The following is a 21,958-nucleotide window of genomic DNA, read 5'->3' as shown; positions in this document are numbered from 1 at the left end:
ACATGAGGCAAAATAATTTTCATTCTCTCCACAAAGTTTGTAACTTTAATTGGAAAATCTCATTTAAAAACAAGTGTTCACATAGAACATGTTACATGGAAAATAAAATCCCACTGACATTTTATTAAATGCCAGTCCACTGAGTTACAAAACCCACAGGTTTTCAGGAAAACCTCAGGTAAAATGTAATGAAGTGATTTGCATTGCTAGGTTGCACGGCAGTTGCTGAAAATAATTGAGTTCATGATCTCTCAGTCAATTACATATTTGCAGTTGTACTGTAGGTAAACCCTTCTGATCAATAGTCAGTGCATTTACTCTTTTCACAGAGTTAAACAAAATTTTATTTCAGTAAAACCAAAGTTTACTCACATATTGAGGATATGGCTGATTTGACAGCGCCAAACAAACAACAAAATAAATCCTAAAGCGGGATTTGCTCAGCCAAAAAAAGCAAGCATTGTTGATTATCTGGATGGATAACATATACTTAATATTGAACAGGTTTGTTGACTATACAATCCAAATTAATCAAGACAACTTTAATGATTGTATCAAACCAACATCAACTCACAAGTGTACAATGAGACTGACACTTGAAAAAAATAAAACACCTCCCAAAAAAGGCATGTCTAAATAAACGACAAGGTATCAGTTATCCTTTACTGAGCTATGATAGATATGGTTCCCACAATGTAACCACCATCAAATAAATGTACATCATTGCAGAAGAAACTAATGAATGATTTTTTTTTTTTTAAGTACTGGAATCCCTTTACCAATAAACCTGTATCCAATAGCCTCTGTGTCTTTTCAATAAGTATGACGTCTTTAAAACTGACATAATTTTACAACCATTTAAAACAATGACTGCAACACTAAAAATCTAAAAAAAAAAAAGAAAAAAAAGAAAAAAAAAGATAATTTACATCATTTTTTGCACCTTTTTTCCTTAACAAAATGTAAAAATATTTTGTGTATTGGTTTAAACATTTTACAATCTTTGCATACATTTACCAAATATAATACAGGACACCAACAGAGCAGGGAAAGCCCATTTTTTAGGTTATGGCTGTTCAAGGAAAGAAAAAGTGTTTTGGAGATGGACTCTGGAAGCTGTCTAAACAGTATTGTTGACAAAAACAGGATTACAATTTTTTTTTTTTTTTTTTTTAAATAAACAAAAATCAACAACACTATAAAAGTGCCAACCCGACAGGTGTGGTGATCTAATCTTAATTTCCTCAAAAAATTGAGAGGGAGAAATATGTTGCATCCTCTAAATTAATTTGATTGCAGCCAAAATTGTATCTACATCTTCATGTGAATGTTTCCCTCACATGTTCAAGCTTCGGCTTTTCAAGCCTCGCGTGACCAGTAAAAATAAAATGCTTTAAAAGTTGCATCAGCTCTTAACGCCTATAAAATGTCTAAAATCATACAATACTTTATGTAACAGACAGCAGCATACATCAAAAACTCATTTGGGTAATGGTGGAAGAGGTGGAGGAGGATCTGAAGGCAGGGGTGGGGGTCTGGCATTGCCCCCTCTGGATCCACCAGAGTACCTGTAGTCCCCATACTGGGTTCTGTAGTCAAACATGGACGGCTGGGATGGCTGGACCCCCTGCGCACTCAGAAGCGAGTTTAACATTTCAAAAGTGTCCTGGTACTCATTGGACTGGGCGACACCTGTTGCCCCGTGTCCATTGGTGTCTGTCTTTTCACCTTTGGGATGTGAATAGCTTCCTTGGTGGTGGGGAAGGCCAAGGGCAGGGAGGATGTCAGATGCCAGTGTTGGGCCAGAGGAGGAAGACAGGGAAGGTAGCTGGTAGGGATTCCGAGAAGACTTGCTCACTTTAGAAGCAGAGTGAGATCCTGCAGAGGGATCTTGAGGATGTATCCTCTTGCGAGAGGCAGAGGAAGATGAGGAGCTCGTTCGAGACGAGTCATTAGGGACTTTTTTGCTGCTTCCTAACGCACCACCGGAACTCAATGAGTGTTTGTGTGAGGAGGAAAGCGAAGCGCTCCTCGAGGAGTGGTGGTGGTGATTTGACCGCTCCCTGTGCTTGTCCCTGCTCTTGCCCTCCTCACCCGAACTCCCCCTTTGCTTCTCAGGCATACGAATACGCACTTTAATATCCTGGTCCTGTCCTCTGCCACTGTGGCAACTGCTGCCTCCACCAGCGAGAGGGAACTTCATTTTCAAAGAACTTCTATCGTGTCTCTCCTTCTCCAGAGGAATTTTGAGAATAATGGGTGATGGGTTCGACAGGTCAGAGGAAGACGAACTGGACTGCTGGTGATGATGCTGCTGTTTCTCCTTCCTCTGCTGCTGACCAATGAGAGCCTGAGCAGCATTGGCGTACTCCCTCTTCACACTGGCCTCCATGTTCTCCAACTTCCTCTTCTGAGCAGCCAGTACATCTGCATTCTTGGCACGGTACTCACTTAAGGACACCTTAGCAGGGGTGTGGACTTCGTGGTTGGGCTGCTGCTCAGGTCCGCCTTGACTCTTACCACTCCAGGTCTGAGCGCTGCCAGGTGTCCTCTCCTTGTCAGCTGTTGACGACGAAGATGAAGCGGCTGGTGGAGCAGAGAGGCTCATCAGGCCTGCCACAGTGCTCTCTGAAGAGGCCATAGAGATCATGCTCATCATGGTGTCCCTCTGGTCACCATCCTCCTGGACTTTTGGCTTGGTCTTTGGTGTCTGACCTCCTGCCTGAGAACCAATAAAACAGACAGAGGCTGTTAAGCAAGTCAACAAATAGAATCTGTTCATTACAGACCAATTCAATAGACCTCACAGCGGAAACAAGCTGTACCTTCCAGTTGCGGATGCGTTTTAATCGGCTGGGTGTTTTCTCCAGAATTTGCAGGAACTCGTGTGTAAGCTCTACGTAAGTTTTGTAAGAATATGAAAGACAACATCAGTGGTGTGTGGCTTTTCCCCAAACCTTTTTCCCCCTCAGCTAGGCGGCTATGAGGGGCTTTGGAGTGCATACCATCCAGAAGCTTGAGGGTGACTGTGGGGTCAACATATTCCCACCAGTGTTTGCCATCTGTAGAAACAGGAATCTCCCAGTTGGACCACTTGCAGGCAAGATGGATGCACACACAAGCCACGACCGGCGGACTGTACTGCAGGCAGAATGTGGTCAAGTGGAGACTATGTGGCAGCGTACATCCCAGAAGAGCACAAAAATAGAAACAGGGGGAAAAAAACAAGAGCAGACATTCAGTATATTGAGTTTCAAGTATTTGTACAAAAAAGTGTGGAAATATACAGGAAGTAAACTGAGAATATACCTGTTGGTTGCCATGAAGTAAGACGTCTGAGCAAGATCCTTACTTGCTGAAACAACAACAAGAATGGAGAAGCACACTTAAAACCTGAGACACTTTAACACTACAAAGACTTTGATGTGCGCCCTCTTTTCATGCTCACCTCTAACCAGCTGGGTGCACTTGACAACATGCGTATGTGGATGGTCGATGGTGATTTCAAACGCTGCAAGAACAGAGGACAAAACAAAAAAGAATGAGTGAAATGTAGCAGTTAAAACCGGATAAAAGGTGTGTTCCAATTCGACGGTAAACAAATGAATCCTGTGTTAGCCCAAACAAAAAGAGTTAATTTTACTTCACATGAGGTCTTCCAGTAATATTCTTTCCTAAATGAAAAGACTGAAAGTTTATTGTGAAGAACATAAATGGTATGTCAGACTCAGTTTAACGTTAATGTTGGTCGTCATCTGATACGTTCCCATGGATTGAATACTTAAGGCAGGGGCTTATGCAGACATAAGAAAAATACGGTTCATAAAAATGCAGCGATTCATTGTGTCGAGCGCTTCAAAATGAAGAGACAAAAATGGAGATGAGAGATTCAAAGGACTTGACAGCCACAAAGCTGAAAGCGACTATTTCAGTGGACTGGTGACACATGAGCGTGACTGTGCAGTGTTACAAACTGCATGCGAAGTTTCTGTCGAACAAAAGTAAACACAGGTTACTTCTTCAGAATCACAGGGAGGGAAATCAAGGGCCCCCAAGTCTTTCCTTCCCAACTTACCCAAGGTCTGGAGTATTATGCTCTCAAGAATGACCAGGTCTTGGGCTTGTTGCAGGTAGGCCTGAGGTTGAGAGGACAGGCACATTACTCACTGCGAGGCCTGTATCCGTTGTTAAACAACACCACTGGTCATGCAGTTTGATTGTGGTCATGTGCAAATGTCTGAGGTTTTGTAGAGTTCATCTTGATCGACTTTCCTCCATCCCTCTTTCAGTCTTGTTCAGACAAACGCTCCCAAATAAGTGATTAGTGCTGAGAACTCAAACGAGACCTCTCATTTTACACCATCTTATCTTAAACCCAGATGACCAAACACCTCCTTTTAATTTTAAGTCCACTCTAGCCTCAATCCAGTTGTCAAGCAGCCTCAAAATTTGAGGTACGAACAAAATCGTTCGACGTAAAAAGGGGAACTGATGCAAAAGCAACAGAGACGTAGAATGCTGCCATTGCATCTCTATTTTCAGATTTGTTGCTTGTGAATAAAATAGCTAATGGCAATGTAAAACCTTTATTCAATGCAGAGAGGAAGGCCTATTGGGTAAACACAGGAGCTCACAGCAATCAAATGGAAACCACAGGCGTAATACTCACATCACTGCGAACGTCTGGCGAGGGTTCCTGTGGGTTGAGACAGGCATGGGCCACCTTAATAACATGTTCCAGCTTTCGGGGCTGCTCCTCCACCTTTGCAGCAAGGAAAAGAGCTGCTGGAGCAATGACCTGAGAGTAAAAAAAAAAAAAAAAAAAAAGGTAGTTCAAAGGCGTTACTTTTGACTCCAAACAAATTAAACAAGTACTCACATTTCTGTGAAATCTGGTGAAGGACTGGACCATGTAGAAACGATGCATGTACACGATGGCCGTATTAATTGTAAGCTGGGACCTAATAAAAGAGTTAAGGAAAATGACAAGACTTGACTCGAGTTTGAAATATACTCACAAAAAGTTAGGGATGTGCACAACCGGTACGTTAGAAAAGAGAAAGTTGTGCGTCAAGTGCGTTATGTTTTGAACATGTGCGTTCAAAATTTGTGAAGCTCAATTAAGTTCACCTGTGAACGTTATACAATAGTACGTTTTAGGCTGAAATATCCCTAACTTCTTGTTAGTAGTATATAAATATGGATCCAGTTTGTATGAAATCAGCCTTATGTCATGTTACATTCCTGCAAAGCGAAGCGTGCGATCACGTTACTTGTCGTTCAGTTAGCTGGAAGCTGCAATACTTAGTAGGCTAAATATGAATCTTTAAGGCTAAATACTAACAACATGTACTGAATATGCTGAAAATACAATGCTACTTGCTACACGGATATATACACGTCTTTATTTACATTAAAAGTACAGTGAGCGCTGAAGCTAACGCTAACGTCCTAAAGGCCTGCCGACAATACAGGCCTTCACGGCTTTGGTTTAGCTAAATACGCCGCTCTCGGACAGCCATGCCAAGCCCCAGAAAAGTCTGAAACAACAAAATTGTGTTCTGAACATACGAAAATGTAACGGGGGTATTTCAATAAAGCTACATATCAACGAGTAACGACTCTCTGCGATGAGAAGCTCAACTTCGTTCGCCAACAAGCAACCGCGCTAATACGGCTAATGTAGCTAATACGGCTAGCAGAACTGCTTGTTGGGACACGACAAAAGATACACATTGAGTCGCTGTCCCATGTCCTGCAGCAGGTTGGCCGCCTGTTGTCTGTACGAGAGCTCCTTGTCCGGATCGAGTCCAGCTCGCCGTGATGGGTTGTTGTCGATCTGTTGCCGGGTGTAGTACCATTTGTTATTACAGCTTACAGGGAGAGAACGAAGCGAAGCCGCCATCACTGAGGAGGAGGATAGTTTAAAATTTCAGCGCGTCACAGGAAATGACGCCACACCAAGGAAGTGGGCGCTACTTTTCTTACTCACCAATAGGTGTCAGTAAAGCGCCCTAAAAGAACCGACTGTGGTAAAAGCAGTTGTGAAGATAAAATACAAAGGAATTGAACCAAAACAATGGTAACATTACTATAGCAGATTTCTATTTATGTAAATTTATTTGTGTTTAAGATTTTTTTTTTAAATCAGTTGCAAGGTTCAAAGATACTGAAGCTGGGGAAATCGGATGTGTGTCTACAGTTAGGTCAAGGTATTTTGGACAGTGAGTTTTTTTCCCCCCCCCATCTCTGTACACAACCACAATAGATTTGAAATCAATCAATGAACATGTGATTGAAGTGTAAACTCCCTGCTTTAATATAACATACTGTACTATATTTCCAATTTAGGCATTACAGGCAAATAAAGCAGTCCTTTCCAGGGGACATTTGGCATAAGCAATTGTAAATATGTGAATAGTTTTTCAGATTTTGATGGCAATACTTTGCAATCAATAACTGCCTGAAGGTGGAGTTATTGAGAGAATTCTGAGTTTCCTCCCTGGAAATGCTTTGCCAGGCCTTCATTTTTGTCTTTTCGTAAGGGAAACGTGCTCTATTATTGGTTTGACTAATGGCTTGGCCATTGAAGAATATTCACTTTACTTGCATTGAAAAAATCTTGAGCAGAAATGATTTCAAGTATTAAAAACTATGGTAATATACGTTTGAGCCCCGAAGCAGGATATAATTTATTTATGTAATTCATATTTTTGTAAATCCTCCTGAAGCTGAGTCTACACTTGAAATCCATTATGCCGTACAGAGGTAAAAACTCTTGCTACCGTCCAAATCCTTATGGACCTAACTGTAAACACTGTACTCACACAAGATGTCTCATTATTTTACTAATGTATCCAAATAGCCTAAAAGTGCTATTAGATAACAGACTTACAAGCTCTGGCATTTTTCTTCCTCTAGATGCCACTTGTTAAAATAAAGCAATTACACCGTCTTAATTCCCAGGCAAAAAAAAACTGCAATGAGAATTGATTGACGCAGCAAATTGGACTTTGTTTCGATGTCCCAGAATTGTATAGACAACTGAAAAAGCCCACACATACCCCTGATGGAATTAAACAGAGGCCATATCACAAAATTGAAAAGTTTTTATTTATAAAGAACTGAAGCAGTGACCCAAACAGTCATCAAAGTACAATTAACATAACCAAGCTACGGTATATCCTTTTAATGGGTTGTCTGAAAACATTTACCCTCCAATCAGCTGTTGATATTTTAGGAAACAAAATGAAAACTTCTTGTTAGATGCTTCCTCTTTGATTCAGTCTGTAATATACAGTATTACACAGTTTCAACTTCCCCGGCCAATATTTTCCTCAGGTGATATTGACTGTAAATGCACAATTGGAGATTTTTTCGGCATAATCAATAAACTTAAAACGTAAAAACATCTATGGAAAACAAGTGTTTATACTCTGTATTTGACACAAAGCCAAGATAGACAGATTTGCACCGCCAAAAAAGTTGTCAACTGAGACAAACGTTACTATTAATGTAAAGAATTTGCATCTGACTTGGAAACATGTTTTTAAGTTTGTATGGTTGAACTTGTGCTCAGTCAAATACTGTGCAACATTTATATTGAATGTGTCTTTGTGGAAAAATACACCAATCGCAAAAACAAACAAAAAAAAAAAACAGTTACGGCCAATGAAACCTGTCTGACAATTGTGAAATATAAAAGTGAAAAACAGTGAACATGCTTGCATATAGGCAGCAGAAATAATTCAGACAGGAAACTAAATCATTTCAAATACATTTTTCTATATTTCCTATGAATTTCTACTATCGCAACCAAACCTGTTTGTATTTAACTGTATCTTTGATTACCAAGGTCACTTCCAGTGACAGTTGCAAATCATTAAAAAAAAAAAAAAAAGAAAACCCACACACGTTCACGCCATTCCAAATCGTGCAGCACGCTTCACTTTCTTTGCCTGTGGAGAAAAAAAAGAATTCAAATAATCGGATGCAAGCGACCACAACTGTCAGTGAGTCCAAACAGGCATAAAAGCTACCTCTATGTCTGCTGAGCCAGCTGTCCCACCGCCTGTCAAAATCCCAAACCGCTCCTTCCTTTTTTTCAGCTTCTCATCCTCTTCCATCTGGCAAACATGGCAAACATCACTTTAATAACAAACAATCGTAAATATTCCAACTCCGGCGAACGTGGCTCTCACAGTCACCTTTTGTGAAACGGATGAGACGTTCATGCCAAATCTTTCCGCCCTCTTCTTCAGCTGATCAACATTTAGCTGTAAAAAACACAAGAATCTTCAAGTTGATGTCAATTCTAATCACCTACATGTGGGTGTCCTTATTTTTTTCACATGACTATGTTTTTGTTTATGTAAGCTAACTCCTCTACTCCGGATGTGCTAAAAGCAGAAGGGAGAATTTTTGTTAAAACATGCATCCCTACTGTGCAGCATGTGCTATTATTTATCTGACAAATACACCACAAACCCCAAAGTTTGACCCCATTAGTTACACTGACTTGAAAGTTTCCGCATACCTCAATACGCTTTACAAAACACCCACGGTAGCTTTAGGGTGTTTAGCCAAATCATGGTGAAATTTAACAAGTTGACAATCAACTAAAACATCTTTGCAGGGACATGGGCAAAGATCTTTGAATATAACTCCACAAAAAATGGTCAAAGCACTTGGGAAAAAAAAAATATGACAAGTTTCCAACAGGTTATACAAAATATCAAAAAGATTGGTTTAATTTGGGATACTATGATACAGAATATGAAAAAAATAGGGGACCTTTGGAATTTTCATCATAGGAAGACAAGAAAATGACACTATAAACATGCAACAAACCCCATTATATATAGCCAAGACACTAAAGAAAAAAAAGTCTGTTTGCCCAGTGCTAGATTTGGTTGTTGTAGTGTTCTTAAAAGTAATGTTTAAATATCGTCTCGTGAACCCAATAACGTGTATTGTCTCTCTCGCGAGCTAGTTTGCCAACCCTTGGTCTATAAAACTATGAGGATATGTATATTACATGTATGCTATTATCATGCCTTCCAAAACATTTTGAGCACAACCCATGGGGGACATCACAAATGTCATTTGTAAATGGAATAGGTCACATAAGAGGGTGTGCTCAGGGCATTCAATCAATCGCAACTGGACTGTTCAGGTTGTCTTAGAAGACATTGCGCCTCTCATCCGAGCAGGCTTCATCAGTTCACGCTCAAATACTAGGTGGGACACACACTAGTCACTCGATTGGCTCTTGCAGATCTAGAGCTGTCCTATCTCTAAAAAGGATGAGGCTAATCCAGACAGGAATGGTTGGCTCTTTGGTGGTGTGAAATGACAATCCCCCAGGACACCATCCGTCGTCTCATTAGGAACATGCCCTGATGTTGTCAGTCATGCGTACAAGCACGTGGGGGCCACACAAACTACTGAGAATCATTTGGAGTTGCTACAATGACATTTTAGCAAAATGGACCAGTGTGCTGCATCATTCTTTCATTTTCATTTTTGGGGTGTCTTTGATTTCCCCCCTCTATATGGTGATCATTTTCATTTCTATCAAATGATGTGGCATCATTTTGTTACTAATACATCACCCACTTATTATCAGGAAAGATATTCAATATCATTTTTCCCCCAGTTTAGATCTGATGTGTTTTCCAAGTGTTCCTCTAATTTTTTTGAGCATATATATACACATATATACACATATATACACATACACACACACACACAATATATACTGTATACACAGGAGACAGCTTATTATTGCACATATGGGAATAATAATTAACCAAGCTACAGCGACATTGTTATTATTAACGTTGTTACGCTGATCAAACTATGCTACTGGCACACTGATACCTTGACACACTGGCCTAGCTACTGGCCGGCTAGGGACTAGCTTCACCACCTTCACCACACACTCAGCAGTAGCACATCACAACACCTCAGGCCACTACAGTACTGAAGGGTAAAGCTACATATTGGAGCTGGCGCCACTGCTGCTGTGTTTTTGAGTTTGGATAAGTTAGTGCTAGGCCTAGGCGTTCGTTTGTATGTGAAATCAATGCACCCAGAAAGAAGTTCCGGTAATGCCGAAAAGGACCAAAATATGACAAAATACTGTATTACACATTATCAGGGTCATAGCATATATATAAAACCTTGTTGGAGGTTTTCTGAGGTGTTTTAATAGCGGTTTGTTGGCAACATAGGTCATCCCATTACATGCAACAATGAGATGTCTTTTTTTTTTCTTCTTTAGGACGCATAGAAAAGAGAAAATGTGTGTTCATTTCTCATAAGGATTGTGGATAATGGGCACAATTTTTAAAAAGTGCAGTTTTCCTTTAACTATCTAGTCTGACTGGTGTGTGTCCCAGCTAGTCTGAGTGTGAACTGATGAAGCCTGCTCGGATGAGAGGCGAAACGTCTCCTAAGACAACCTGAACAGTCCAGTTGCGATCACTTGAATGTCCTGAGAATATAATGACCTGGATGAATGAGAATATTCACAGGCTTAAGTGGGTGTCCTTACCGGAGCTTTGCTGGTCGCAGTGGTGCCTATGCAAGAGAAACAACAAAGAAATTGTTATACGTTTTTGTATTTTACAACGCAACAGAATTCCAACTGAAGTCATACAGACCTGCGGATGGACTTGAGACATTGTTGGGTAAGCCAAATCTGAAATTACAAAACACATGACTTGAGCCAGGGCTAGAAAACATGTATGTCTAATAATTCAAGTAACTTGGGATTTTCATTATTGTTTAATGCTTATGCACCTGTTTGTGCCACACCTTTGGTTGATGTGCTTATAAATGGCTTTTTGCTTACTAGTCAATTGTGTCCAAACTGGAACACAAATGTAAATACAGTGAGGGTCTCCAGTTCATATGATGGTAGATGGATGGGTTCACTGTGGCAATAGCCTAGCTTCCTCACAATGTGGCTGGGACTTCAATGTAATCCTTAGTAACTTTTTTTCCCCTATTTGATTAAAGTAAAGAAATTAGCTACATAAATTTCACTGTGCTGTAAATGATGTTAGTTATTTCAATAAGATCACATTAACAAGTAATGCAATAACATGACAAAAGCATCCATCCAGTCTCACCTTGCTGCCCGCTGGGCCTTCTTGTCATCAGCTGATGTAGGCAAGTTGAAACGTTCAGCTCTTTTCTGTAGCCGCTGCTCAACAAAGGATAAGCAGGAGAATCAGACTTTTTTGTGCAGAAACCTGGGGCTGAGCATAATTTATAATTGAGAATTAAATCGATCTGCAACCAGAAGAGGTGATACTGAGTCCGTCAACAACCTTGCAGTAAAAAAAAAAAAAAAAACACACGATGCCAGCAATTGTTGAGCTATACACAATATCCATACAACATTTGGGAAACATTTTTCCATTCAGTCTATATCAACAATGTAAAGTACAAGTCAAAAGTTTGGACACATCTAATTTAATGCTGTGAGTAAGGGCGTCTTAACAGTTGACTGGTACCGTAAACATAACCATGATATTTTAATACTTAGATGAAAATGAAGCCCATTGATATCATCAGATTTAGTGTATTAACAATGATGGGTACAAAGTATTTACAATTGTAGGCCGTCCAAATATTGAGCCACTGAAAATATAGGTAATCTACATAAAAAGGTCTAAAGCCGAAATGTTACATTTTTGTGAAAATCTTAAATTAAAGCTGAAAGTTTACAATTCAATAACATGCTGATTGCTACGGATTGGGAAATAATCTAGAAGTATTTGGACATACGTATTTTATGATTTTAATGATCTATGAACTAAACACAGATTAAAGTCAAGTTACACTACTTACAATAAATGAGGGATATTAGGCTTTTGGGTGAAATTTCAGGACAAACTTGAAATGCACTGTAACCTTCTACAGGTGAACTTCATGTGACCTTCTCCTAACTTTTGAATGTATATGTCCAAGTGTTCAACGTTTCAGTAATTTTTGCACAACTTGTTGTTCTCAAACATGGAGCTGAATGGCAAAATTCACAACAGGTGACATTTCCACATAAAGTCAAACAGTGCAGTAAGCCTTTCTGTGACTCTTCCAGTTTCTCAGCACAGTGTCCACTTCCCTCTGAGAACATCCTGTTTGAAGCTTTACAATGATGAGGTGCTATTAATCGGTTTTCAGGCGTCATCTTGATCTCATTATGTCAAAATACAAAGAGCACGATAAGGAGGACTGTTTAAATACGTGATAACGTATTGGTCCATTCTTGGATCACAGAGTTTTGTGACTTTTGCTGTTCAGCTCCTTGTTAAAAAACAGAAAGTTGTGCAAAAAGTACTGCAACATGGAACATGTGCATTCAAAAGTTTAGACATGGTCAAATTAAGCTCACTTGTAAAATGTCAGTGCGTTTTAAATTCATCCTGAAATTCCGCTCAACCTCTCTTATGCTGTTTCTTCCACCTCTATACTGTTTCAACCACCCCACAGAGCTTGACTTCTGTTCAAGGTTTCTTCCCTAAACTGAGTATTTCCTTGCCTCCCTCGCCAAGTACTTGCTCATAAAGGGTTCAGTTGGTTGTCCTTAATATATGAGACGGAGCTTGGTTCTAAACCTGCTCCATGTGCAAAGTCCCTTAAGATAAGTTAAAACTAAAATGAACTGAACTGCTGGTCTAAGTGTTACACATACTTCATTGGCAGTCGCTGGAGGTGTTATTTTCACAATCTTCTTCTCAGTGGGCCTGAAAGATAAATATGTAAAGAAAATTCCAAACATTGAAAAACTAGTGTGTCAAACTGAACTGTTCTTTTCAGCATTGCTCACAGGGTAGATGACAAAAAAAAAAACTTATCATAATAATTACACATAAATTTAAAAATATGGATACAGTTGCATTAATAGTTTTAGCATTCCATTGCTGTTGATGAAGAAAGCTGGCCAGGATGCTGTTTGATCAAATCGTATTGTCTGTGAGGGCAACTTCTGGTAAGCATTTATTAGCTTGTATTTCTAGACAACGAAAACCTATGATTTAACTCCAGAATAAAAAAATAAATGAGGGCAAACTTACAGCTCGGCCACAGGAGATTCTGAATCCTTGACGACTTTGCCATTGTCCACAATTTCGCTCTTAGCAAAGTCCTGAAATTAAAATGGAAACATACACAATTAAAAAAAAAAAAAAAAAAAAACCCACTAGTTTGCTGGCTGAAAGTAAAACTGCACTTTTTGGGGGGAATTTTGCCCATCATCCACAATCCTTATGTGAGACATGAACACATGTGTCTCTCTTTTGCATGCGTTCTAAAGATAAGATCTAATACGATCTAAACAGATAAAGACAGCTCATTACTGCATGTATGGGAACCACTTATTCAGCCTGTAAAGCCTTCTCAAAAGACTCCAAAAAGCGCCAACAAGGCTCCATTCACTGTGCATATAATGTGATGTGCATATAACCAAGCTACAGCGACATTGTTTTTATTATTAACATTGTTATACCGATCGACCTATGTTACTGGCGCATTGACACTTAGCCAGAACACACAGGCTTGCTACTCGCCGGCTAGCGACTAGTTTCACCACAGACTCGCCCGCAGCGTCGCGCTCACAATACCTTGGAGCACTCCAACATATTTGTTGCTACATATTTGAGCTGACACCACTGCTGCTGTGTTTTTATTTCTGAATTTGGAAAAGTTAACACTAGGTGTAGGTGTTCGTTTCTATATTGATATGTGAAATCACTGCGTATCGGAAGGAAGTCCCGGTAATGCTTAAAATGGCTAAAATATGCGAAATACTGTGAGTATTACATGTTATCATGAATTCACCTGTTACTACACGGTCGCAGCATGGATATAAAACCATGAAATCTTGTTGGAGGTGTCTTAATAGCGGTCCTTGTAGGTGGCATAGGTGTATCCCATTTCATGCAGTAATCTTTTTAGTTGTTTTTATATCTTTAGCACGCACACAAAAGAAAAAGACATGCGTGTTCATGTCTCACATAAGGATCGTGGATGATGGGCAAAATTCCAAAAAAGATGCAGTTTTCCTTAACATGAGAGCAGATGACCACATTACCACTGTATCATCTGCCAGCACATCATCCACATCCACATCTTCATCTGCGGGTTGCATGATGGAATAGCCGCCACCGGAGAGGAGAGAAAACAACAATAAAAACCTCTGACAGAAGTATCATTCTAGACAGAATGATCCAATTCAAATGTTTTTAAGAGTACAGACAAAAATACTGTAATTTAATGTCAAATAAACTGTGCACAAAAAGAAATAATATGATGACTTTCAACACCAAGTTAGTGTGCTGGTGGTATTGAACCTCACCCTGCTCCTCAAGGTAGGCCTGCAGGCGTGCGATGAGCTCGCCCTTGTTTCCCTTGGTCTCAAGCCCTCTGGCTTCACACTCTTGCCTCAGCTCAGCAAGCTGAAACATAATATTTTATGGTAGTTCATAAAATTGAGGAGAACATAGCAGTTTACAACATATTTGTACTTACGGTTACACAGAAAAAAAAACTATTTAGCTGTAGGGGTACCGCACTTTAATGGGAATATGTAACATTTTCTAGGTAGAATATGAATATGAATATCAAAATGGTGGCTCTCAGTATAAGATCGAAGTACGCTGCCATCACTCGTTTCAAACGTCTGAATATGTTTTTAATTGCCTAATTTGCAGTTTTAGCTATAGGTTTTGCCAGTCCGGTACATCTAAATTTAGACGCGATAGTTGTAGCAAGGCGCGGTACACTATGACAACGTGAACACACGCTAATTGTTAGCCTTAGCAGCCGGTGGACACGTTGTATTCCTCAATCTGTAGCGACTCTGCTAATGGATATTTAAGCAAACAAGCATTAAAATAAATCATTCATTGTAAAAGCCAGCCATTGGGAGTGAAATAATCGATTCTTAGTAAGACTACCAACCTTGAGTTTCTGCAGCTCTATGACTTCAGCCATCTTTCTTTGTTGATGAGTGACTTCCTCCAATCAAATACGCGCTGCTCTTTCTCAGCGCCGAAACTCTAAACTCACTTTGTCACAGAGGCACCACGTGGACGGAAGGACTAACTGCACTTGTTACATGTCTCCAATCACAGGTCTTAGGCTCATTTATTTCAAGCTAATCGTTAAACTGAAGCTGTTAATTGTAGCATTTATTTATTTATATTTATATAAGTTTTTTTATTTTTGTTCAAAAATAAACTACTCTGTGACTTTTTATACATTTCTTGCAGTATAAATGTTTGGCCTTCAACAAGGACACCATACAGAAAAAGTGCCCTTTTAAGCTTAAATGTTAAAAGTAGAAAAATAGGTCAAATAGTGCTTATTGTATTGCATGTGGTAAAAAAAAAGCTACTTTCGAGACCAAAACATTTAAGACAACATTAAAACCCAAAATGCAGTCATTGCAGGTTTATTTAAATGTGCATTTGTTTACAAAACAACTGGATAGTAAAAAGTACTGCTATGTACTGAATAATGCACAACTTTTTTTACACATCTTTTCACATTCAGAGATGATCTGGTGGCCTTTATTCAATCTTGCAGCTTTTTAAAAATGTAATTACATGTGTACGCACATGGACACACAAACACACACACACACACACACACACACAGACACAGACACTCAGGGTTGCATGCGAATGGCTCCGTCCAGTCTAATGACCTCTCCATTTATCATGGGGTTCTCTGCTAGTGACGTCACAAGGTGGGCGAACTCAGCAGGGTCACCCAAACGTGAAGGGAAGGGCACTTGGCGGGCAAGAAAGGAGCGCACCTTCTCTGGAAGCCCGGCAAGGAGGGGAGTAGCAAACAGACCTGGATGGATCAAAGTAATGTACTCAATGTACTGTACTTCCTTTATTCTAAATCATTTTAATCATGTTTTCACAATCAGTTAAATCATATTTCATTCATCATATTTCTTAAATGCTTGATAGGTTGTTTGATGACTTTTCTTCATTGATGAACATCTTAAAATTAGCATCGTAACTCCTCCGTTTTTTTGCTAAGGATGCGTTCACAATTGTCATGTTTGCATTTCCTTTGCTAGTGCGGTCCGTTTGGTCAAGTTATAACACAAGTCAGCTGGGATCGGCTCCAGCATGCCCGGTAGCTCTTTCTTTGCCAATAGCCAATCACAAGCTATAAGTGAACTAATGAAAAGCTTGCAGGACGTTACTCTGCAATATAACAGTCTGACTCATGGTGTCATCTTACAAATAAGCCTATACTCATCACACAGCAACTTAACACTCAAAAGGTACCTGAGAAATATACAATACATGTAACAATATGGGTTTAAAATAAAAAAAACAACTATTTTAACTTCTTCCCATAATGCATTTAGTCCCAGCAAACCATTTCGTTGGTTATTCCTGCAGGGGCGGTGCAATGATGTCAGTATCCTTCTGGGCTCCTCTGGTGGACAGAGGCAGTATTGCAGCGCCCCGGCAGGCCTGTTGGTTTGTATAAATCTCTAGACTCCAAATATACGACCACCTGTCTTTTCTCTGGAAAATACAGTCTTATATTGGGATCAATATAGCCATTTATTTATCTATTTATTTATATATCTGAAAGCAAGACGTAAAAGAACATCTCATCTGGCAATACTCTTTCTTCAGAGTGGAGTCTATTTGTAATTCAGAAGCGAAAAACCCACATGAGTTAATGCTGCTTGTCTGTGACCATTTTAAGCATATTTAAGCAGGGTCCTTGTGACCCACATTTTGGTGATGATTTAATGAAAAGGGGTGGTACTTCTTTTAGAAGTGTTTTTTCCTTCAACATTCAAGCTTATAAATATTTGAATTTTCACTATAAATACCATCAATGAGCATGAAATGGGTCACATGCGCTTACCAGGTGCTATGGTGATTACCCTGATGCCCATAGGGGCCAGATCTCTTGCAATGGGAAGGGTCATTCCAACGATGCCACCTTTCGAAGCTGAATACGCTGCTTGTCCAACCTACAGTCAATAAGCACATGTGTTATTGTAAGCTGACAAGCTACACACACACACACACACACTCAGTATATAAATATAAAAATGCTTTTTTGCAGTTTGGGTGCTGTGATAAAAATATAACTTACTGTCACAGCTACTTTGCTTTAATGAGGACTTTTGTGTTTATTTTTAAATCACCTGTCCATCAAAGGCTGCCACGCTGGCGGTGTTAATGATGCACCCTCTGTGTCCGTCTGCATCGGCCTCGTTTTTGCCCATTGCTGCCACAGCCAGGCGAATGACATTGAAGGTTCCCGCGATATTCACCTGCGTGACACAGTTAAAGTAATGATAACATTGTTGTGTCCTCATGTGCCCACCCATCTGTCGGTCTTACATTGATGACACGCTGAAAGTCCTCCAGGCTGTGAGGTACGTCCTTCTTAAAGTTGTAGGTTTTGACTGCGACAGCGATACCAGCACAGTTAACCGCCAGGTCCAATTTGCCAAACTTCTCTCTCGCCAAGTTCACAGCTGACTGAACGTCCACCTCTGACGTCACCTGGAAGAGAACACAGCTTACTAAACAATAACTATATGTCTCGTGCATGTGGATAACTGGGGTGAAGTCCATCAAAATTCAACAACAGGACTCCTGTAGAATAATTTACAGCAGGGGCCTTCAACCACTGGACTGCAAACAACCAATAGAAAAATCCCTATAGATTTATGATTGATAGGCTTAATAATACAATCAATTTATTTTACTGTGACGTCACATTGGAATCAAAGCTGGGTGCAATCACTACTGCCTGGACATGAATTAGCAAACTAGCTTTCTCTTTGGAAAACAAACACCAAGCTTGCACGAATGGTGTGCCAGTATTTATTTGATGTGTTTTGTAGAGTTTTAATAAAATAATGTGTTTCTTTGTTTTAGACATTGGTAAATCACAATAGTATTACATTATTATAAAGCCTGTGGTCTCAAAAAAGGTTTGGGACCACTTATTTACAGTACTTGAGCATGTGTGTCCTTACATCCGCAGGAGCAAAGGCACATCGGTCCCCCAGACTGGCCGCCAGAGTTTGTCCATCAGAGGAGGGCAGGTCCAGAATCACAGCAGATGCTCCGCTCTGCACCAGACGCTCCACGGTGGCCCGTCCCAGACCTGAAGCCCCACCTGTCACCAGACCAACCATACCCTATAAAACACACCAATTGAGACGGACACCATGGGAGAGGGCGTTTGCACACGATAAAAAAAGACTATTAAACTAATGTCAGGACAGGTACAGTCCAGATTAGTGGTGTTCATATTGACCGCTGCTAAACTTACGACCAAAGTTAGTTAAAAATAAAGCCACTGGGTATAAAACGTTAAGATAAAGAAGGGTAGGTGGCATAATAACATCAACACCTTAATTAGTTTTCTAGGATGGAGGAGAGGTTGTGCCAACATAACGTGAAGATAGCAAGCACACAAGCAGCTCGCACAATCATCAGTTCGTGGCTACACAACTTCTACGCTACAAGAACAGACAATTAGGAGAAACGAACATATTAAACAAGGAATTATAAATCGCGTGAATGTTATTTTGCACTCAAATGACTATGATTACGTGCAGGGCAATGCATTACAAAGGTTTATAGTTTTCTTTTTCTCACCTTGACACACCGAATGTTCGCCATGTTGGATTTGATGCAGAAGTGACGTCACGGTCAGCCAAAGATCGTGTATTTGACAGACGCATCACCAAACGTAAATTCCTACGTCCTCTCACCTGAAGGAAGTTTCTGTTCAAGTTCAAATGAGGTTGGAAAAGTAAAATGCTGATATTTTTGGTGGATATACTAATTAAATTAAATTAACTAACCTTGGTTTGTACGACAGCCCTTTTGCATCAATTTTTAAACGTTTTAGTTTGATAAAAGTTTTATATAAAACAGTATTGAAACATTCAGGTAAGTGTTTTAAAATAAGGTTGAGTCAAATATTCTAGACCAGGGGTTTCTTCTGAGAGTTCATTTTACAGATTTATGTTACCTCAACCCAAACACACTGAATATACTTGTTTTACCAGAACTATTGGTATCCACAATTCACATTTTGTATTAAAATATCAACGACAAAAAAAGAGTTAATCTGCCTTTTGAATTTCAGAATGCATTTCTTTGTTTGGTATCTCAGATTAACTAAAAACATGAATGAAAACCAGGCTCGCAGGTGCCTCATGGGAACCGCTGATCTACACATACATATTTATGTAATTACAATGTTTCAGATGTTGCCAGATTCTTTAAATGTTGCTAGATTGTGTCAAAAAGCCCACATGGTATGAATCATTTTGGCCTTGACTAAATATGTATGTATATGTGTGTGTGTGTGTGTATATATACATATATATACACATACACACAGATATATATATTATGTAATTATGCACAAATTGTTACACAATGCAAGACATATTTCACAATAGCCACTCACTCATGCCCGTTATGCTGTCTGGCACGTAGGGTAGCAACAAAGGTATTCCACTCCTGTCTGTTTTGAGCCAGGTTTTGAATGGTGTCCCAGGTATGATGGAGGATCTTGAGCTCCCCTTCTACAGTTCAACACCAGGTTTCTTGGGTTGAACCTACTTCCATTTCCCTGGTGTCCAGTGAAGGGCTATGCAGGAGATGTTGCCTAGTTTTCTTCTCATCACTTGCCCAATCCATCTCCACCGTCTTCGCATAATGATAGTGTCCATATTGTCTTGGTTGTACCGGACAACAAGATATTGAGCTGAGATTCTTCTAAAGTTTCTATTAGTGTGGAAGATGGACAGTTTGTTCAGGTCTCTTTCAGTCATCCTCCAGCATTGTGAGCTGTACATTAGGGTGGAAAGTACGCAGCTCTGGTACAGTCTTAGTTTGTTCTTGGTGCTGTATTGGGATGCTTTCCACACATTGTTAACATTCAGAATGCATTGCTGGCCTTGTTGAGGTGATTCCCGATGTCGCTGCCTGCTCCACCGCCATGCCTTGCAGTGCTACAGAGGTATGAATGACGAGGAGTTTGGGACATTCAGCATCAACCACTTCTGTTTACTTCTGGTTGGTTTTTAGGCATACCTGTTGTCCAAACATGCTGAGATGAGTGGATTTCACTTGCACATGCTGCTGAGTGTGAAACTAGTGCTAGGTCATCATTGAAATCTAAATCTTCAAGGGCTGAGAAGAGGGTCCAGCTTATGACCCGTGGCCAGTCCAATGTTGTATGCCTCAAAATCCACTAAACGGCCAAATTGAAGCGCAAGGCTGACATAGGACATCCTTGTCTAACACCTGTCTTAACACCGCTGTTTCCCAATGCACTGAAATTTCACTATAGGAAGAAAAGTATTTAAGTGTAAGTGGATGTTGTGTTACATTATTATGCCTTCAAAGAGCTACTTTTGAGCCAATAAATCGGTGAAATCCAGGTTATCCAAATATTAAGCACTTTTCCTCCCTTTGAAACAAGCAATTTCATGTACTCTAATCACCACAGGGATCCCTGGGAAAAACGAACAGCCAAGCTAGTGTGTTTTCTCTTTTTATTTATTTGTGCCAGTCTAAAAATGTCCATAGTTAAACAACTCCTAGTGTTACATGGAAAGTAAGTCTTGTACCAATAAACAAAGGTGAGTTATTGGTTGTCATGCTGACAACGTTGAATATAACATGATTTAGTACGGATGGCACATTTTATGATCAAATTTGAAGGCTTATTAAAAAAGAAGTGAATGGAAGCAGCAGCAGAGGGCATCAAGCTGCCACATTGTAGAAGGCAGTGAGCTGTATAGTTGTATCTCCAAAAAGGGGGATGAAATATCCCACATCCCACAACAACACAACTTACTACCTCACAACAGTACAGCTACACATACATCAAGTCATTTCAGTACATGACATTGACAGCTTCACAAGAGACTTTTCAGTAGCTGAAGGAATTAATCACTAGTGCCATGTCAGCATCAAAGGCTGCAGCCAGTCTCCATGGCAACCCAACACAGGATGTTGGCCTCTTGTCATGTGGAGGATGGTTTGGCTGCCGTGAGAAAGACAGTAGGCTGTATAGTTATCTCCCAGATCTGGTGTGATCCTAAAACTATACAAACTACTACCTCATCCCACAGCCCCACTGCCATTTGAGGGAAAGGTGGCGGCCATCTTGTCACAAACAATGCAGACAGCCTCTGGGTGCTTTCATTTGCTTTGTGAGGGACTCAAGAAGCAAAGAAGTCCCTTAGGAATAAGAAAACAACTGATGAATATTGATATTCGAACAGCAAAGTAGTGAAAATGATACATAATTAGGTAATAAGACATACATTGTAATGGTTGCTATAAAGTATCCTGTTTGTCATGTGTATTTGCTAGCAAAGGAATGTACAGTTATAATTCATTTGGCCATTTTTTCAAAAATGTTGAGTTGCTTTCCTTTTACTCGATTTAACAGAGCACAAGCAACAGGATAATGTTTACACTTAAACAGCAAGCACCACAACATAGCACAATCAGCAGGATCGTGTTTACACTTTAACAGCAAGCATCAACGTTCATGCTAACGTCTTCTTCCTTTTAACTCAGTTGAGGCTAAAGGCTAACCTGATTACCATCTGAGCCTTGTGTAGCTTGTTAGCTGTTTCATTAAAAGACATGACAAAAACGACAAAGTGAGTACGGAGCAACACTGGCTTATTCTCCTGCGAGGCGACTAACTAGCTTTTATACAGAACGTCCACAGATAGTTACGAGAAACCAGCTAGCCAGTAGTTGTGACTAGCTAGCAGGAATTGGCGGTTCTCGACCTCCCAGTTCCACCGCCTCTACATCCGCCGTCCCGCAGACGCCTATGAAGCCGCGGTTATCGCTACCTTGTAACGGGCGTGGTTCATCGTCCTTCCCGTGGTGACAAA

General features: G+C 40.0%; 3 protein-coding genes across 5 annotated transcripts; all 3 read right to left on the bottom strand.

Moving 5' to 3' along the window:
* On the bottom strand, positions 1-5,911 carry ccnt1 (cyclin T1). Of its 3 annotated transcripts, none has more exons than XM_054795756.1 (9): positions 5,733-5,911; positions 4,880-4,961; positions 4,670-4,798; positions 4,076-4,136; positions 3,449-3,511; positions 3,310-3,355; positions 3,006-3,169; positions 2,808-2,896; positions 1-2,722 (listed from the first exon to the last, which is right to left on the bottom strand). In XM_054795756.1, the coding sequence occupies exons 1-9, from the start codon at positions 5,903-5,905 to the stop codon at positions 1,481-1,483; spliced, it is 2,049 nt and encodes a 682-aa protein (XP_054651731.1). In that variant the 5' UTR covers positions 5,906-5,911; the 3' UTR covers positions 1-1,480. The 3 variants fall into 3 exon arrangements, with proteins under 3 accessions (XP_054651731.1, XP_054651713.1, XP_054651721.1); XM_054795738.1 differs by having other exon boundaries at positions 3,310-3,365; positions 3,450-3,511; XM_054795746.1 differs by having other exon boundaries at positions 3,310-3,362; positions 3,450-3,511.
* Positions 5,912-7,094: 1,183 nt separating this feature from the next.
* sarnp (SAP domain containing ribonucleoprotein) lies at positions 7,095-15,081 on the bottom strand. Its single transcript, XM_054779197.1, has 11 exons — positions 14,974-15,081; positions 14,369-14,468; positions 14,105-14,148; positions 13,089-13,159; positions 12,707-12,758; positions 11,139-11,212; positions 10,668-10,705; positions 10,559-10,584; positions 8,208-8,276; positions 8,040-8,126; positions 7,095-7,958 (listed from the first exon to the last, which is right to left on the bottom strand). The coding sequence occupies exons 1-11, from the start codon at positions 15,004-15,006 to the stop codon at positions 7,917-7,919; spliced, it is 636 nt and encodes a 211-aa protein (XP_054635172.1). The 5' UTR covers positions 15,007-15,081; the 3' UTR covers positions 7,095-7,916.
* Positions 15,082-15,442: 361 nt separating this feature from the next.
* hsd17b10 (hydroxysteroid (17-beta) dehydrogenase 10) lies at positions 15,443-21,329 on the bottom strand. The gene is made up of 7 exons (XM_054792625.1): positions 21,164-21,329; positions 18,678-21,087; positions 18,050-18,214; positions 17,406-17,570; positions 17,207-17,335; positions 16,921-17,029; positions 15,443-15,873 (listed from the first exon to the last, which is right to left on the bottom strand). Exons 2-7 carry the CDS (start codon positions 18,699-18,701, stop codon positions 15,683-15,685), a joined length of 783 nt encoding a protein of 260 aa, XP_054648600.1. The 5' UTR covers positions 18,702-21,087; positions 21,164-21,329; the 3' UTR covers positions 15,443-15,682.
* Between the last annotated feature and the right edge of the window lie 629 nt (positions 21,330-21,958).

Source organism: Dunckerocampus dactyliophorus, chromosome 1 (genome assembly GCF_027744805.1).
Source record: "Dunckerocampus dactyliophorus isolate RoL2022-P2 chromosome 1, RoL_Ddac_1.1, whole genome shotgun sequence".
NCBI classification, from domain to species: domain Eukaryota; kingdom Metazoa; phylum Chordata; class Actinopteri; order Syngnathiformes; family Syngnathidae; genus Dunckerocampus; species Dunckerocampus dactyliophorus.
This window is presented reverse-complemented; position numbering and strand designations above follow the sequence as displayed.

What these genes read in the sequence shown, in the direction of transcription:
- ccnt1 (XM_054795738.1), bottom strand. Translation starts at nt 5,905, where the DNA reads ATGGCGGCTTCGCTTCGTTCTCTCCCTGTAAGCTGTAATAACAAATGG. An exon ending in ATGGGACAGCGACTCAATGT is followed by an intron (nt 4,962 to 5,732) that starts GTATCTTTTGTC and finishes CTCTTTTATTAG; the next exon opens with GTCCCAGCTTACAATTAATA. An exon ending in TACTTCATGGCAACCAACAG is followed by an intron (nt 3,170 to 3,309) that starts GTATATTCTCAG and finishes GCTGCCACATAG; the next exon opens with TCTCCACTTGACCACATTCT.
- sarnp (XM_054779197.1), bottom strand. Translation starts at nt 15,006, where the DNA reads ATGGCTGAAGTCATAGAGCTGCAGAAACTCAAG. An exon ending in CTCCAGCGACTGCCAATGAA is followed by an intron (nt 11,213 to 12,706) that starts GTATGTGTAACA and finishes TTTGTTGAGCAG; the next exon opens with CGGCTACAGAAAAGAGCTGA. An exon ending in TGTCTCAAGTCCATCCGCAG is followed by an intron (nt 10,585 to 10,667) that starts GTCTGTATGACT and finishes TCTCTTGCATAG; the next exon opens with GCACCACTGCGACCAGCAAA.
- hsd17b10 (XM_054792625.1), bottom strand. Translation starts at nt 18,701, where the DNA reads ATGGCGAACATTCGGTGTGTCAAG. An exon ending in GTGCCTTTGCTCCTGCGGAT is followed by an intron (nt 17,571 to 18,049) that starts GTAAGGACACAC and finishes GTTCTCTTCCAG; the next exon opens with GTGACGTCAGAGGTGGACGT. An exon ending in ACTTTCAGCGTGTCATCAAT is followed by an intron (nt 17,336 to 17,405) that starts GTAAGACCGACA and finishes TGTGTCACGCAG; the next exon opens with GTGAATATCGCGGGAACCTT.